Genomic DNA, 16,073 nt, shown 5'->3' with positions numbered 1-16,073 from the left:
GGTGGTGGGGTGGGGAACTGGATCCCTGCTGCCTTTGCACCTGGCCCTGGGCAGCTGGGGTGGCGCCACGGTTCGCGGGACTGGCAGAATGGCCCTGAGTGGCAGATACTCAGCTGAACACGAGCTCCGAGTACGAGGCGTGAATGTGACCCTGGGAGGCAGGACCACGGGGATCCCGGGTCCAAGCAGAGAGGTCCCAGCCCCTCGGATCGGCACTGGTGCCACGGCTGGAGGGATCCTGAGCCTAGGCTTCCAGGGGGCCGACAAATGGGACAGGGTCCAAGCGGAGCCAGCAGAACGAGCCAGGGACTGAAAACCTGCCCCATGGGCCCAGCCTGGGCCTAGCCCAGTCAAGAGGCACTAAGGGGTGACCTGGTCGCAGGCGGGCTGTGACCAGCCACAGGGGGGCAAGCAAAGGGGGCTCCAGCCCGGCAAAGAAGAGGCTCCCATGAGCCATGGCCCGGAGCTGAGATGGGACTCACTCAGCCAGATCAGCCGCACGTGGGTGCCAGTCCCCCCGGCACCAGTCCCCAGAGGCACGGGGGAGGGGTGTCCCGCAACCCGGGAGGGGCCCGTTCTCCGCGCTGCTCTAAGCCCCGCCCCGGCCGGGCTGTGCGGGGCTCAGACGTGGGGGTCCCGGCGGAGGGTCTCGGGGTCCGGAGAGCCGCAGAGACTCGCTTGGGCCCGTCCCGCTGGCGGGGCGGGGGGGCTGTAAAAGCTCCCGGGGGGGGGCAGCAACGGACCGACCCCCGCGGCTGGCTGCAGGGCCGGGAGCCTGAAGGGGTTTGGGGGTCCAGGCAGACGCCCGCAGCGGCCCCCGCAGCTCGAGCCCCGCTCCCGGGGAGGTGCCGCGGGGCGGGGGCGGGGGCGGCAGGGCAGCTCTCCCCGGCCGGCCACTCCCGGGCTCCGCTCCCGTCCCCCGGCGCCGCCCCCCGGGCGCTGACATCAGCCCTCAAATAGCCGCCCGGGCTGGGCGCGGCCATCCCAGAGCGCCGCCGCCGCCGCCAGCAGCAGGTCAGAGCCGCGCCGCGCCGCGAGGGGGTCCCCGGGTGGGGGGCGCTCGCTTGTCCCGCGGAGAGCCGGGCTCTTTCCCCGGCTCCTGCCCGAAAGCCGCGGCAGGTGCCGCGCGGCGGGGCCCCGGAGTCTCCTGCCCTGGGCGCCCGGCCGCGGGGGCTGCTCCCGGGACGGGAAGCTGGGCCCGGGCCGACCCAGCGGTCCCCGCCCTGGCGCAGGCCGCGCACGTGTCGGGGCGGTGGCGGCCGCGGCCCAGCGCTGCGGTGCTGTGCGGTGCTGTGCACGCTGCCGCGGGGCGGGGCCGGGCCGGGCCGGGCCGGGGACCCTGCGCTCTGCCGTGCTGGGGGGTGCCCGGCCGGATGCCCCGGCGCGAGGGGGCGCTGCGGGGTGTTACTGGAGCGAGTGGCCCCGGCTCGGGGAGGGAGGCTGGAGCTGTGACTGCTTCGCCCTTCCGGAGCCGGTCGCCGCTGGAGACTCCGGCGCAGAAACTGCGGTGCCGTGTGGGGCCGTGACCCCCGGGCAGCGGGGAGGGAGGCCGCGCTGGAGCCAGCAGCCGGTCCTACAACTTCTCATCAATCGGGCGACTTCGGCAGAGCCAGGCGTGTGCGGTGACTGCGGCCCCCCCTCTCCACGCGGCTTGGCAATCGAGCAGCCCTGTGGCTCCAGGGCCAGTGCAGGACAGCCTAATTCATGCTCCAAACTGTGTCTGTGCCTGGGGCCTCTTCCCTCCTCAACAAGCACAAAGTCGCCAGGCCCCGTTCCCCCGAGGCTGGTCGAGTTCCAGGGCTCTGCTGAACTGAAGCCTGTGCCCCTGGATGGGCCGTTTGGAACAGCTCCCCCCACCCCTCCCCCGGCCATGTGGCCGGCTAGTGCTGCTCCAGGGAGACCTGGGCGCCTGAATCCCTCCCCTCCTGCCGTGGCTGCTCAGTGTGGCTGTGCCTGGCATCTGCTCCGCAGCAGGCGGCTTGGGCTGTGGGGTGTGAAACGACTGCCCTGGGTTTGTAGCCTGGGGGTTGCTTGTCTCGGTTGCCCTTCATTCAGGAGTGGGGGAGAGGCCAGGAAGGCCCGCTACACCCCAGTGATTCTCATGTAGGTACATGCACCCTAGGGGTGCCCAGAGGCCTTCTGGGGGGGTATTTCAGCTCTTCTAAGGAGCTGCCTAGTTTCTATGGGGTGTCAAAAAAAACACCAGCGAGGTCCAGACGCACTGCTTTGTATACTGTGCCCTGGAACAGCCGTAGGATAGTTTATAGTTCCGTTGATTTATCATGTAACCGTTCAGTAAACGAGCGCGTTGGCAACTTGTCAGTGCTGTGAGCTTGTCTCTTCGTCTGGTTTGTAAGTAAGGAGTTTCCTAGCAAGCTGAAACAAGGCGTGCGGAAGGCCAGCGCTGGAAGGGGGACAGTCATCTGGCAAGGCTGAGACCCGTTGGTCTCGGGGGGCCATTTGCACTCATGTAGCTGTTCTGGGTCCGGTGGGGCTCGGCAATAGCTAAGTCAGCTGAGCCCTCCAGGTGGCTCCTGTGCTGCTGCCAGGTTGCCCCAGCTGTTTGGCTGGGCTCCAGATGTGCCTTTTACCAGTCTGACTGTGGGCAGCTGCTCCAATGATACAGCTGAAGCAGTTACAGGCCGTGTAGGCTGCTGCTGTATAATTGGATGGGGACGAGCATGGGGTGGGGTGTGCTGGCTGGTGGGTTTGGCCTCCTCCGCACACTCAGCAGGGCTCTTGGGGTGGGCAGAGGGTGTTGCGGTAACTTGGATAAATGGGGTTCGATCAGTCACTCTCCCACCTCTCTTAGGACAAATCCAGCTGGGTTCTTGGGAGCGGGGCCTTGCTGGGTCGGAAGGTAACAGCCCTGCCTTCAGCATGGCAACAGAGGAAAAAAGGGTCATGGGCTCCAGCTTTGGGTGGGGCTCTGCATCGTGAGCATCCGGCTTCTAGTCTGGCAAGCTTCTGCTGTGCTTGAATGTTGATGTACAGCGGGCCTGGGCGTGTAGGGATGGCGCATGTCCTCAGGCAGCAGTTTAATAGCTGTGTTAACAGCCTGCGCTCTTGGCCTGGAGCACTTAATAGGAATCTGCTTTCTACTGAATTGGGGGCCTCCATAAAGTGAAACTGCCCCATAAAACAGCAGCTGCTGCTTAAGTGAATTGACCTGCTAGGCCCTGGGACTTCTCCAGGAGCAGCGGAGCTGGCATTTTTATTCCCGTTGTCGTGAGCATCTCTCTGCAGCTGGCTGTGCCCCTGACTGCTAAGGGAATGGGGGCAGGGTGTGTGTAGAAATGTGCCTTGTAAAGTTTCATGAGATGCTGGTCTGGCTCAGGCCTCCTGCCTGGTGGAAGCTCAGTTACAGGAACTCCATTGTGGAGTGGCAGGTGCAGACTATCCTGCCTGGAGTCCCTGAAGAGCTGTGTGGTTGGGGGGCCAATCCTGGGTGGCCCAGCTCAAGGGGGGAGGGCAGAGATTCTCCGCCCCCATCCTATAAGCTCTGCTGCCTCCTTTGCTAGCCCATCTGCAAAGCCCCCTGAAGCCAACAGGCTCCAGAGAGCTGGCCTGAAAGCCAAGGGGGCTGCAGCTGTGGGTCTGAGTCACCTTGTGTCTCACTGCTCAGGTGCTGCAGGCCCTCCCAGCTGGGGCTGGCACTCCCTCACAAGTCCCTCTAGAGCGTGGGCTGGCAGTGAGTGGATGTGAGCATGGTTGAGGGGGGTGAGCAGTGTGGCTCCTAGGGTGAGGCCTTCCCTTCCTCTTGGCCCCCATGGGGATCATGGCCTCCCCACAGCTTGTAGCTGCAGGCTCTGTTGACTCCTCCAAGGGTTACCACCTTTCACAACACAATTATTTGCACCAGCAAGCACAGGGCAAATCTGCAGGCCCCCCCCCCCCCCCCCCGCCCCTTCAAAAGCCACCTACAGTTTCTAGAGAGAACAGGGATAACAGCAGAGCGATAACAGTTTATTTCTTAACCTACAGAAGTGGGAACTCTGCCCTCTGCAGCTGGACAAAAACACTAGCAATTTGCTTTATCCCACCAGTGCTGTAGGAGACTTATTTGTTCAACCCATACTTTAAACCTGCCCCCTTTCGCACCCCACGCCCCAAACACGCAGATCAAATTATTCCTCTTGCAGAGGAGTTACAAAACTGGCCCCAGGGGTCAAGGCCCGGCCCCAGCCCCAACCAGGAGGTAACCTGAGCTCCTTGCCCTGGGCCTTTGGGGGTTGGGAGTGACACAGGCTGCAGCAGAGCTGTGTCCAAACACCTCCAGAGGAGAGGGGGTGGTTTTCCTTGCCTGGAGCTTGCTGCTTGCTCACTGGCCGGCTCTGCCCAAGGGCCCAGCATGGGGCTTGGACTTACTGCCGACCAGCTCCCCTCCTTGGCAGCTCCTAGAGCCCTTCGTTTGGCCCTGTGCTCGGCCGTGCCCACATGTGACCCTCTCATGGCAGTGCCCCTGCACATCTGAGTTGGTCATTGGTTTGTGTTCTGAGGCCATGGCAACCTGGCCACACTTCCAGGGGGTTTCCTGTCTGTGGGGACGGCCTCACTTCAGCAGCTGCAGCTGGCTGTGCCTGCACGGATGTGCGGGGGTGCTGGGTGGGTAGATCAGTTCCCCTGAGAGCTTACTGCTTCCTGGCCACCTAAGTGCTGAACTGCTGGGCCTGGCGGCTCCCTGCTCTGCTCCCCGAGAAGCTCTGCTACCTGTTCTGGGGCTTCCCAGGTAGGGCTGTTGAGTGTACCCCTTCGGGCCTCTCCTTTTGTGGAACCCTTGCCAATAGCTGCTGGCTAAGCCCTGGAGTCTGGCTAACCTTGTGGGAAGAGGGCTGCTGTCCTCTCTTGTGCTGTCAGCCCCTCGGCGCAGGCTTGATGTAGCTCTCTCTGCCAAGCTGCTCGCCTGCTGCTGAGCTGTGGTGGAAATGGGTGTTGGAGGACCTGCAGGGGTGTGGGGGGGTGGTGGCATGGGGGTTGGAGGACTTTGGAAACAGCCCTCCTCAGTCAGATTCTCGGAGTGCCTGTGGGTCCCAGTTGGGGCCAGGTGGAAGCACAGATGAGTGAGTGAAGAAATGGCTGTAAACAATGCAAACAAACCTCCAGTCTGCTTGTGGGTTCTGGCAGTGGCTGTTCACAGCTACCTTAATGTCTGGCTGGCGGGGGGAGTGCTGTCTCGACGGCCCATGTCCCCAGTGCGGGACCTGGCCCTGTTCCATTGTGCAGGGTCTCCAGTTTGCTGCCAGTCTCCAGACTGAGAGGAAATAAAGGGTCAGTGTAGCCTGATGCTCTGCATGCAGGTAGATTGTGCTAGACGACAATTATGTTCCCTTAGATCTCGAGGTCTGCAGAGATGGCTGGGATCATGCAGTCAGAGTGCTTGGCATCAGCCAGTCTCTCAGCCCCAAGGATTCCTGCCTCTAACCCAGAACTGACAGCTGAGCACCTGTATCTTGAATGTCCAAGTTCAATGTGAAAGCTCCATGTGAAGCAGAGTCCTCCACATCCCTTGCCAGTCTGCGTAGTGGTTAATTACCTTCCATTAGTCTGCTCTTGCTTTCCTGTTAGCACTTTGCTGATTTCAGTTTCCGGGCATTGGCTGATGCTCATCTGGCAGATTAGATCTCTTGGTACAGGATGTTGCCTCTCTGTGAAGTGAGTTACTCTTGGTCTCCAAACACTTCATGAAGCTGAATAGACAGAGCTTGTCTAATCTCATTTTAAGGAGCATCTCCAGATCTTCAGTGGTCTTGGAGCGTTTTTCTGAACCAGCTCCAGTTCTTCCAACCCACCCTTGTGATGTCAGACTGGACAGAATGGCTGGCTATGGGCTCCATAATGCCATACAGAATCATAGAACTGGAAGGACCCTTGAGGTCATCAAGGCCAGTCCCCTTCCCTCATAGCAGGACCAACCACCATCTAGACCATCCCTGACAGGTGATCGACTAGCCTGCTCTTAAACATTTCCTATGATGGAGATTCCACAACCTCCTTATGTAATTTGTTCCAGTGCTTAACCACCCGGACTCCTAGGAAGCTTTTCCTAATGTCCAACCTAAACCTCCCTTGCTACAATTTAAGCCCATTGCTTCTTGGCCCATCCTCAGATTAAGGACAACAAGTTTTCACCCTCCTCCTTATAACAACCCTTGAGGTGCTTGAGAGCTGTTTTCATGCCCCCTCTGTCTTGTTTTCCCAGGCTGAAAAAAAAAAAAAAATCAAGTTTTTTCAATCTTCTGTTGCAGGTCATGTTTTCTAGAACTTTAATCATTTTTGTTGCTCTTCTCTGAACTTGTCCCAATTTGTCAGCGTCTATGGAGGTAACACCTCCTTTCATCCTGCTTACTGACCCTCCTATCTCTGTCCCATCTATACATTGGGAGTAGGTGTTTGGGAAGGGATCCCAGTGGATAACCAAGTCCCTGCTTGCTATATGGCCACCCAGCCTGCAAGGACATGACATCCCCTGGTCCTAGATGTGACCATGTACGTGGTGGCTGAGGCAGCCCTGCTCTAACCCTGTCTGTATTGCATGGGTGGGTGTGCGCACCAGGCAGAAGTAGCTTAGGGGTAGGGAATGCTCTGGGAAAGGAGATGACGTAGCTTTCCTTCTTCCCTGGCGTGCTGGGATGAAGCTGTGTGTTGTCAGCTCGCCATGCCTGGCAGGATGAATTGGAGAGTTGGCACCAGCTCCTCTTCTGGCTCAGACTCAGCTTAGACCCTGCAGCTGGCTTGGTATGCAGCGAACAGAGCTAACCCCCGGTGGGAAACTCCATGCTGCTGCCTTCTGAGCCCATCTCTGCCTGTGCACAGGGCAGGGCTGGGTGGGCAGAGTTTCCACATGCCCTGGACTGTCCTGGGCTTGGGAGTGTGAAACAAATGAGGGGTGCGGAAGTTAGAGCTGGCCCAGCCAGGAGGCGGTGAGCAGTGAGTCAGAAGTTATCTGGCCTCCTGTTAGGTGCCTCTTTGTGTTTTTCCCCCGGCATGTCATAAGGAGCTAGGTCCACCCAGGCACAGAGGAGGGGCTGGCACTGGTGTAGGGGAGGGTGTGACATGGTCTGTGTAGCACTCATCTAGTAGGCCAGGGGCTTGTTCTCAGCTGGGGAGATGTGTGTGTGAGGGGGTCTCCTTTTAGCTGCATTGCTGCAGGTGCACTCCCTCCCCCACCCCTCAGCTCCGGTGTGGACTGATCCCACGGACTGTGCCATAGACAGAAGTGTGCTAGACACCAGGGCCGCCGTGGGCAACCCCTGCTGGCCCATGTGCTATGGCAGCGAGAGCCTGGAGCCTGGCTGGGGCTGACCTGGGCAGGAGGATCATAGCTGTCCCCAGCCCACGTGGACTTGGTGGCTGGGCTCCCTGCACAGGGTGGTGGGGAAGTGGGGGTAAAGTGAGGTGCTTCTGAAGCAGGCAGGGTTAGGTCTGTCTGGTTCCCACCTGGAGGTGGTTCTAGCCAGCTGCTCGAACTGGAAGGAGTTGCCTGCAGCGCTCTGTGAGGGCTGGGAGTTGGCAAGTGGCGGGGAGGGGATGCAGCCTACGGGGCTGGCTCCCTTGGCAGTGCCTGCTGTGCTGTGAAGGGTGCCAAGCTGGGTGTGTCTGCACCTTTCCTGCCTCGGCATCGGCTCCGCTTCAGGGAGCTGCAGAGGTGGTGATTCTGCTGCTGAGCTAAATCTGCCTCCCCCTAGTCTCAGCCGTGCAGGCACCTCGCTACATGGGCTCCGTGCTTGTGGCAGGGTGAGCACGGGCTGGGGCTGGGGGTACCACTGAGGACAGGCAGGCAGAAGCCAGCAACTGGCTCCGTGAGGATGGTCGGTAAGCCCAGTGCTGGGGAACACACTCAGTGGGGTGGCAGCAGCAGCCGCCTAAGGCTGTCTTCCTGCACAGGCTTGGGGGTGGCTCTCCCCTGCCCTTGTGCCCAGGAAGCTGGTGAGCCCTCAGGGGAGCTGTAGTGAAGCCCCCCATTGCAGGCCTACAGAGGGCTCGGGATAAACCAGCTCCTCTTCACCACAACAGACAGCTTAAGTACCTCTGGGAAGAGCATTTCAGGTCATCTTGGCACAGAGGCTCAGGCTGCTGGCTCAGACCCCTGCCCTCTGCATCTGCAGCCTGGCAGAGGGGAGCATACCAGCCTTCCAGCTCTGGACTAGCTCCCCTCCTTCCTGGCTGTGCCTGAGGACCCTGCTCTCAGCTGTACTGGGCGGGGCCCCTCCCAGATGTCATGGGCCCACTCTTCCCTCACTCCCTCCTTTGCCCCCACGCTGGCAGCTGGGCTGGGCACAGTGCTCAGACCTGCAGCCTCCTGCCTCAGCTGCCAGAGCTGTGCATGCCCTGAGCAGCACCCAGCCGCCTCTGCCTGACCTCTTCCCTCAGGAAAAGAGTTTAAATGTCTATTTAGCGCTATTACAAATGCCCCAATAATCCCAGTCCCCCGCTGACCTCCTGAGCCCTGAAGGGTCATGATCCCCAGCTTGAGAACTCCTGGGCTAGTCTCAAGGGGTGTCCCCGGCTCCCTCCAGCATTTCCTCTCCTCCTCTCCCAAGCTCCAGACATGATTAAGTCACCCACTTGCTCAACAGTGATCCCCTCCTCCCCTCCCATCTTTTGCAGAGGGTTTCTCAACCCTGGAAACATTCCACGGGACAGGTGGGTGCTGGGTCTACCTGGGGCCTTGCCGGGGGGTCAGTGCTGTGGGGAGCCAGCCTGCTGGGTGGCCAGGTGCCCCTGTTGGCCAGCTGAGGATCAGGGTTAAGAACTGGCAGGGGAAGTGGGAAGGGAGCAGTGTGGTCAGAGAGGTGGAGGGCTTTATAAATAAGGGGGAATCCTAGCCTGGCACCAGAGCAGGGAGCAGCAAATGCTGATTATTTCCTTCCCAGCTGACACCCTTGGGGCCTCTCTGCAGAGCAGCTTGGGGGTGGGGCTGAACCCCCCCCCCCCAACACACACCACTTCCTGCTGCAGGGTGATGCTTGTGAGTGGGGCCTGCTGGGCACGTGGGCGGGGGTGAGGTGCTTGGGTAGGAAGTTCCCTGCAAGGGTGATAAGTTGCTGGCCAGGAAGTGCTGGTGCAGTGTCATGAGGAGGGCCGTTGCCTCAGCCTTGCCTGGAGTCTGGTGCAAGGGCTTGGCCAGGCAGGATCCCTTATTGTTCTGGGGCTTGACCTAGAGGGTGCTGGTCATCCTGTGCCTGCGGGGGGGGCCCGGTGTCCAGCATGGGCCACAGGTTCCTGAAAGGTCAGGCGCTGTTGGCACCTGGACACCCTCTCCCCATGACTCTGACAGCGCTGCCCTGCAGGCACAGATGGGTTCCCAGGCTCAGCACATCCAATGCCATCCGGGAGCCACAGCAGAGCTGTCCTTGTTCACCAGCCCTGCCGGCGCCTGCCATGGCAGCCCTGGCACAGCTCTGCCTATCCAGCTGCCCTTGCCAAAGCCCTGCCTTCCCCTCTGCAGCTCCTGGGCATGGCCCCCTCTGCCTCCCTCGTGCCACAGAAACCTGGTTCCCATGCTGGGCTCCGGCAGCTGCTCCGTTTGCAGCCTGCGCCAGGGGCAGCTGGTCTCGCTCCCACGTTGGGAAGTTGGGAGCCCATGTCCCTCCAGGCCCTTGGCTGGCCCAGCCTTGGTGGGTGATACTCTGTGTGGTCTCTGTCTCCTGGCACCTGTCGCTGCCTAGCCCAGCACTCGTGGCACGACTGCCTGCCCACTGCCCTGCGGGGGGTGAGAATGGGGTGGGGGGAGGAAGACATTCCTTCACATGTGGTCTCAGCTGTGAGCTGAACAGCCAGCCAAAGGCTGGACTGGCAGCACCAGCCAGAGGCTCTGCCCTGGCAAGGCTGCTTCTGTCCTGGGGCCCTGGCTCCCCTAAGGCTCCACGCAGCGTGTGGGGCTGGGTGGCTCTCCCAGCTCCCAGCCGCCTCAGCAGCCTGGGAATGGGCCAAGGTCCTGGCATGTCTTGCTTGGCCTCAGCACACAGCTGCGTTCCAAAGATTAGAGCTGGAATGTGCCTAGACGCCAGGGCTATTGACTTTCCTGATACAGCATCCAGCGCATGGGGCGGGTGGGAAAGACAGGCTCTGGGGCAGGCACTTTCCCAGCCCCGGAGAGAGCCTGGGCCTGTGCACAGCCAAGGCAGTAGCAGCTTCCCTCCCAACCCTGAGTGACCATGTTCTCGTCTCTGCTGCCCTGGCCTTGTCGAGTGGGTTTGGCCCGGAGGGTTTGGGGGCTGTGAACTGGGCTCTGAGGGACCCCTGCCTAGAACTGACCGTACAGCACTGCCAAAGGAGCTGAGGTGGGTGAGGGAAGCCCTGTCTGGAGCCCAGCCCCACACAGCTGGGGAGGTCTGACCATCCCTCACAGCAGAGGAAATTCCAGCAAAGCCTCCTTCCTTCCCCTGGGGCCAGGGCCTTGTGAAATGGCAGCCGCCGGGCTAGGGGAGAGGCTGTATTGAGTCATGCTCCCACAGGGACACCACCCTGTGCTCTGCATCTTATGGGCAGGCAGGCTCAAACCAACACCCCCACCAGCCAGTCGCCCCAGGTGGGCAGGGAAATGGTGCCGGACACTGACTTAGCCAGCCCTGGGAATGGTACAAGCCAGTGGCAGCAGGGAGTCCATGTCCCATGCTGTGGGGAGCGGTTCACTCTGCAGCAGGGTGCTGGTGATGGGCACTGAGGCTGGGGGAAGCGGGTGTGGGCTGTGGAACCCCCTGCAGTGAGGGCCAGCACAGGCAGTTCCTGAGTCCCTGGTCCCATGTGGGCAGTGAAGACTTTGACTCTCTGGTAGCCTGGGTGCTGGGCTTTTCCTCTGCCCCAGCTCTGCCTGGATACGGGATTGAGTGTGGGTGAACTGACCCCAGCTCTTACTGCTGCCAGGGCAGGAAGACAGCTCCCTCTGTCTGCAAGGCAGCACCAGGTAGGGCCCAGCCCTGTCTTGGTACATGCCCTTTGCAGAGCCTGGGCAATGGTGCAAGGACACAGCCTGGCACCAGCACAACTTCATCAAGGCCAACACTTGCCCTAGGGCTCTGCCTCAGCTGGGGCAGGAGGAGTTCTGCTGGCCACTCCACTGGGAGGGGAACGGGGTGTGGGGTGCATGCAGGAGGCTGGACTGGGGACAAGGGCAGCCAGGGCTCAAATAGCTGAGCCCATGATCTCCCCACTGGTTTGATGCATTCTTGAGTTGGGTAGGAGACAACAGGAAATGGGCCGAGTGTCCCTCTGCTAGCCTGGGCGGCTAGGTCTGTGCAGAGTGAAGCAAACACAGACCCCTCCTTGCCATTGCTGGTGCCCAGGGCTTGTGGAGCTGGCCTGTGGGAGGGGAGGTCTGTCTCTGGCAGCGGTGCCTCACCCTTGTAGATACCCCAGATTTCAAGCAGGTGTCCCCAGGGCAGTCTGAGCCAGAGCCAGCCCAGATCAACTCTGCCGCTCCCTGGGTGCGCGTTGGCTGCTGCCTCATGGATCGGATGGCAGTGGCGCCTCATTCACCTGCCTCATCTTTGTTGGCCCTGCAGAAACCACACCGTTGTCATGGCAAACAAGGGACCAGCCTACGGACTCAGCCGGGAGGTGCAGCAGAGGATTGACCGTCAGTATGACCCGGAGCTGGAGCAGATCCTTACCCAGTGGATCCTGGCACAGTGCGGTTCAGGCGTCCAGGCGCCAGAGCCTGGGCGAGAGAAATTCCAGGAGTGGCTGAAAGACGGCATAGTGAGTACAGCTGGGGTGGGAGGATCCTCCTTGTGCCCTAGCAGCTGGGGTGGCCCTTCCCTTCTGGAGAGCTGGGCCCTGGGCATCCCCATCTCAGGGATGGGCAGCATCCTCCAGGTGTCTCGGGTCACCGGCTTTCCTGACCAGATGCCATTCGTGGCAGTGGCATCTGGTCAGGAAAGTTTTTCAGCAGAGCTCTCGAAACCAGAGATGCCAGGTCCCCTCTGCTGCCCTTTGCGTCTCCCTCAGCAGGTCTGGAGCGCACCAGGGCACATGCTGGCTACACAGCGCTAACCAGCAGGGGGTTCTGCGCTGCAGTATCCCTTGCTGACAGCCCTGTCCCCGATACAGGGGGCTCTGGAGGCTGCTACGGGGAGCAGCCCAGGGCACTAGCTGAGTCCTGGGATTAACCTTGTCCTTCTTCCTGTTCAGGTCCTCTGCAAGCTTATCAACAGCCTCTACCCAAAGGGTCAGGAGCCTGTCACCAAGATCCAGGCCTCAAACATGGCCTTCAAGCAGATGGAACAGATCGCCCAGTTCCTACAGGCTGCTGAGCGTTACGGCATTGTGCCCACTGACATCTTCCAGACCGTGGACCTCTGGGAAGGTAGGGAGAGCTGCGGGGGAGGTTGGCACAGGATGTCAAGGTTGGTTAGGGCTGGCCTGGGGATGAGCAGGGAGCCTGTGGGTTGGAAGACCTGGAGGAGGCAGAGTCTATGAGCTGCCCACTTTTGATCCAGCCCTGGTGTGCTGCAGAAATCCAAACGCCTCGCTCGGGTGGGATCTTGCTTCACTAGCCCAAGGCTTCCTCCGCTGGCTCTGCTTCTGCTGGGGATCCTCCTTGTGGTGACTCAGCTCACCTGCTAGATCTTTGCCTGCCTCTCGTGTCTCTGGGGGTGGGGGAGAGGTGCATGGGGTCTGCTGTCTCGCTGTGTTAGTAGCGCCTGCTTGACCTTTTGCCAAATGCAGCCGGTCTGGCCCAGCCAAGGGCCAGGCTTGGGCCTGGGAGAATTGGTCTGGAGGTGGTGTATTACCACCCTTCTCTCGACATACCATTTACCCTGGAACCCTGCTCAGGGCTCTACATGTGGCCTGCTGGTCTGGAGTGTGAATTGAGATGAGCTGCAGGGCCCTGTGGGAGGTAGGGTTGGGTTACCAGGCCCCCAAGTGCTTCCTGGGCTCTCTGAAGAGCCTGCACCTGTTGCTGAGTGCACCTAGGTCAAACCTCAGTTTCACTCACAGGCTCTCTGTCCTCCCAGGGAAGAACATGGCCTGTGTGCAGAGGACGCTGATGAACCTGGGGGGCCTGGCTGTTACAAGGGAAGATGGACTCTTTGTTGGAGACCCCAACTGGTTCCCCAAGTAAGTGGTTCTTCACCTTCTGGAAGTAATAGAGCCAGGCTCTCAGGCCCAGGGCAGCCAGGGACAGAGGTGGGGTGGGGAGGAGGGTGTCAGGCCGTGCAGGTATGGCCCAGCCCTAGGTGCGGTCAGGGTTTGGCATTGCTTGTCTGGAGCTGACTTGGAGCCCCTGGATGTGGGATTCTCCTGTCTAGGCAGGGGTTGGGCTGAGCCTCCCTGTGCTCAGCGGGGGCTAGAAGGGGTGCAAGCACCTTCCGACGCCCTGCTGTTGCCTGTACCCACTCTGGGGCTCTGTCTCTGGCTGGCCAGGGGACTTGGGTCTGTAGACCCCTCTGTAGACTGGCTGGATATCTGCTCATGCAGTCTGACTGGGCCCTGTAGCCAGCGCCGTGGAAGCAGAGCAGCCCCAGCCACTGTGCCCCACTAGGTCTCCCCTCTGCAGTGCATACAATGCTGCCCCCAGCCCCTCTCTCCTGTAACAGCTCTCTTCTCCACCCAGGAAATCCAGGGAGAACCGCCGTGAATTCTCTGAGGACAAGCTGAAGGAGGGGCAGAATGTGATTGGGCTGCAGATGGGCACCAACCGGGGTGCGTCACAGGCGGGCATGACGGGCTATGGGATGCCGCGCCAGATCCTCTGATCAGCCCACCCGTCAGGGCTTGCTCGCCACCGCCTCTTCCCCTCCCCACTAGGGTTTAATATATTTGTCTACAGTCTAGAAAATTTGGGTCTGGAGCCTTGACTATCCCCTGCAAACAAACCTGCCCAGTGAAACCTGCAAGGGCCTCGTGTGCCAAATCTGCACTCAGAGCTCCCCATTCCAGCACCTTGTCTCTCGTGTTACGCATGGGGCGCAAGACCTGCAACTTCCCCAAACTGCCTTAAGGCCTAGCTCTGTAGGGACCAAACTCCATCGTCTTAAGGACCAATTGACAGCCTAGACTGAGGCTGGGACCAATCAGGCTGCCCCCTCCCACCCAACCCTCAAAGCCAAGTGTCAAAGCCAGCTCTCTCCTCCCCAGGGCTTGGGGCTCTGTCTCAAGTGGCAAACCCACCTCTTCCATTCCATTTGGCAATGGCTTTGCTGAACTGTCAGTAATCTTGGGACCAAAGATTGTGCTTGCGGGGCTCTGTCTAGCCAGTCAGCTGCAAGCACTGCTAGCAGCTGCCCCGTCTAACCCTGCGCTTGTGCTGCAGAGCTGTCTGCATTGCCTCCGACTGCAACATGGCCCAGGCTCCAGCAGCTGAGGTCGTGGCAAAAGGGCTGCAGTACCTGTCTCCTTTGTCCCAAGGGGCTAGGGACAGGGCCTTGTCCTGCCCTCCCTGGGTTAGGAACAGCTGTGTGCTGCACCCTGCCCGGGGCTGGAGGAGCTAGGAAGTGTGTTTGGCAGGTCCAGAGCACCTGTAACCCTTAGTGCTCCTGGCAACCTTGTGCCCAGCCCTTGCTGCTCCAGCAGTGCAGCACGCCCAGTCCCCTGTGCTGTCCCCTGTGCTCTGATCACTGTGGAATGTATCTGAGGTCACCAATCAGAATAAAGGTCACCCAACTCTTCTTTGTAACCCTGTGTCCTTGTGCATGATGGGGGAAGCCCAGCGCAGAGCACTGCGGGGGCACTGGTGCCTGAGCGGCTCCTGCAGGGTTGTTCGGGGGCTGAGCCTCACATGGATGGTCACGCCTGCCTGGTGTGCTGCCTGCGGGTGGGAGAGGGGAGCACATGGGAGGTGTTAGTGCCTGGACAGTGCTCACCCTAGGGCCTTGCTGTGCTGAAGGGAACATGGTGGAGACCAGCCAGCCTCTCCTGTTGGGCCCAGCTTCCCCTGTGGAAGGCTGCACCAGGGGCCCCTGGACAGGAGTGAGGCCAGACCCTTGCTGATGGGAGTAGCCTGCTGCTGCTAGGCCTGCCTGCCTTGCCCTGCTGAACATGGACTTGTGTGGTCAGGGCAATCTGTGAAGGAGCCATGCCCCAGCTGAACAGCCACCTTGGAGCAGGCACACTGGGGGGCGCTTGTGCCTTGGCTGTACTACAGAGTGCAAGCTACACCAGAGGAAGAAATCTCCCAGGTGAGAAGGTGGGAAACGTGAGTATGATGTAAGGGCTACCAGCTGTGCTGCTGGAGTAGGGGAGGGCACAGTCCCTGGGCCTGTCCTTCTGTCCCCCACCAATGCTTTTACCTATGGGTCCTAGGTGACCCTCTTGGTAGACAGATGTGGTGTTTGTGGGGCTGCCTTGCCTTTTAGGGGGAGCTGCTCACCTCAGGCCTGGGGGTGGAGGAACAGGCTGTTCTGTCCATGGGTCCCTCTGGGCCCTGGTTGGGGGTTGCAGAATTGGGAGGAGCAGTGGAGCTAAAGCAGCTGTTGTGGTTGCAATGGGCAGCTCTGAGCAGAGGCCAGCAGTGCTGCCTTGGGCAGCAGGGACAATGGCTCTGGCTCTGCCATGCCCCTGGATTGGACTGGGAGCAGCATGGGGCCCAGAGTCTACCCTACCCTAGCTACCTTATGAGCCAGGGCAGCCACAGAGGGAAGGTGCCAAGTCTTGCCTCATTCTGCCACTGTATGTTGGAGGCAGTACTGACCCAGGAAAAACGTCAGCATTGCTGGAGCCGGGCCCCAGGCTAGCCCCTGCCATTGAGTAGTGGAAGGTGAAGGCTGGTAGCAGAGCTGCTGCTCGCCCCCCAGCTCAGGCGGGAGCACAGCTTGTTCTGCAGCTGCAGCTCAGGCCCAGCTCTCTGCCAAGATCCTGCTCTGATAAGACCACTGGAGCTGAGAGCCCAACTCTGCCTAGTGATCTCTCTGGGCCAGGGGCTAACCTGAGCTCCTAGCACTCAGTGAGGATAAACTGGGCCCCTGCAGGCCTGCAGCCCCCTTACCCTCCTCAGCTCAGACCAGCCCCTGCCCTGCTTTCCATCCTCCACAGGCTGGGTTTGGTACAATGGCTCATCTCCCAACGGACAGGCTGGCCCTGGATATCGGCCAGCAGCGAGATGCTGGTACATTGAGCAGTAGCCATGACAG

At 60.6% G+C, this 16,073-nt stretch overlaps 1 protein-coding gene across 1 annotated transcript; it reads left to right on the top strand.

Moving 5' to 3' along the window:
- The first annotated feature begins 873 nt into the window (after positions 1–873).
- On the top strand, positions 874–14,612 carry TAGLN2 (transgelin 2). Its single transcript, XM_074980617.1, has 5 exons — positions 874–1,014; positions 11,505–11,700; positions 12,133–12,307; positions 12,960–13,062; positions 13,559–14,612. The coding sequence occupies exons 2-5, from the start codon at positions 11,521–11,523 to the stop codon at positions 13,698–13,700; spliced, it is 600 nt and encodes a 199-aa protein (XP_074836718.1). The 5' UTR covers positions 874–1,014; positions 11,505–11,520; the 3' UTR covers positions 13,701–14,612.
- The last annotated feature ends 1,461 nt before the right edge of the window (positions 14,613–16,073 follow it).

This window comes from Carettochelys insculpta, chromosome 30 (assembly GCF_033958435.1).
Source record: "Carettochelys insculpta isolate YL-2023 chromosome 30, ASM3395843v1, whole genome shotgun sequence".
In the NCBI taxonomy this organism is placed as follows: domain Eukaryota; kingdom Metazoa; phylum Chordata; order Testudines; family Carettochelyidae; genus Carettochelys; species Carettochelys insculpta.
The sequence above is the reverse complement of the archived record's forward strand: the minus strand, read 5'-3'. Positions and strand labels throughout refer to the sequence as shown.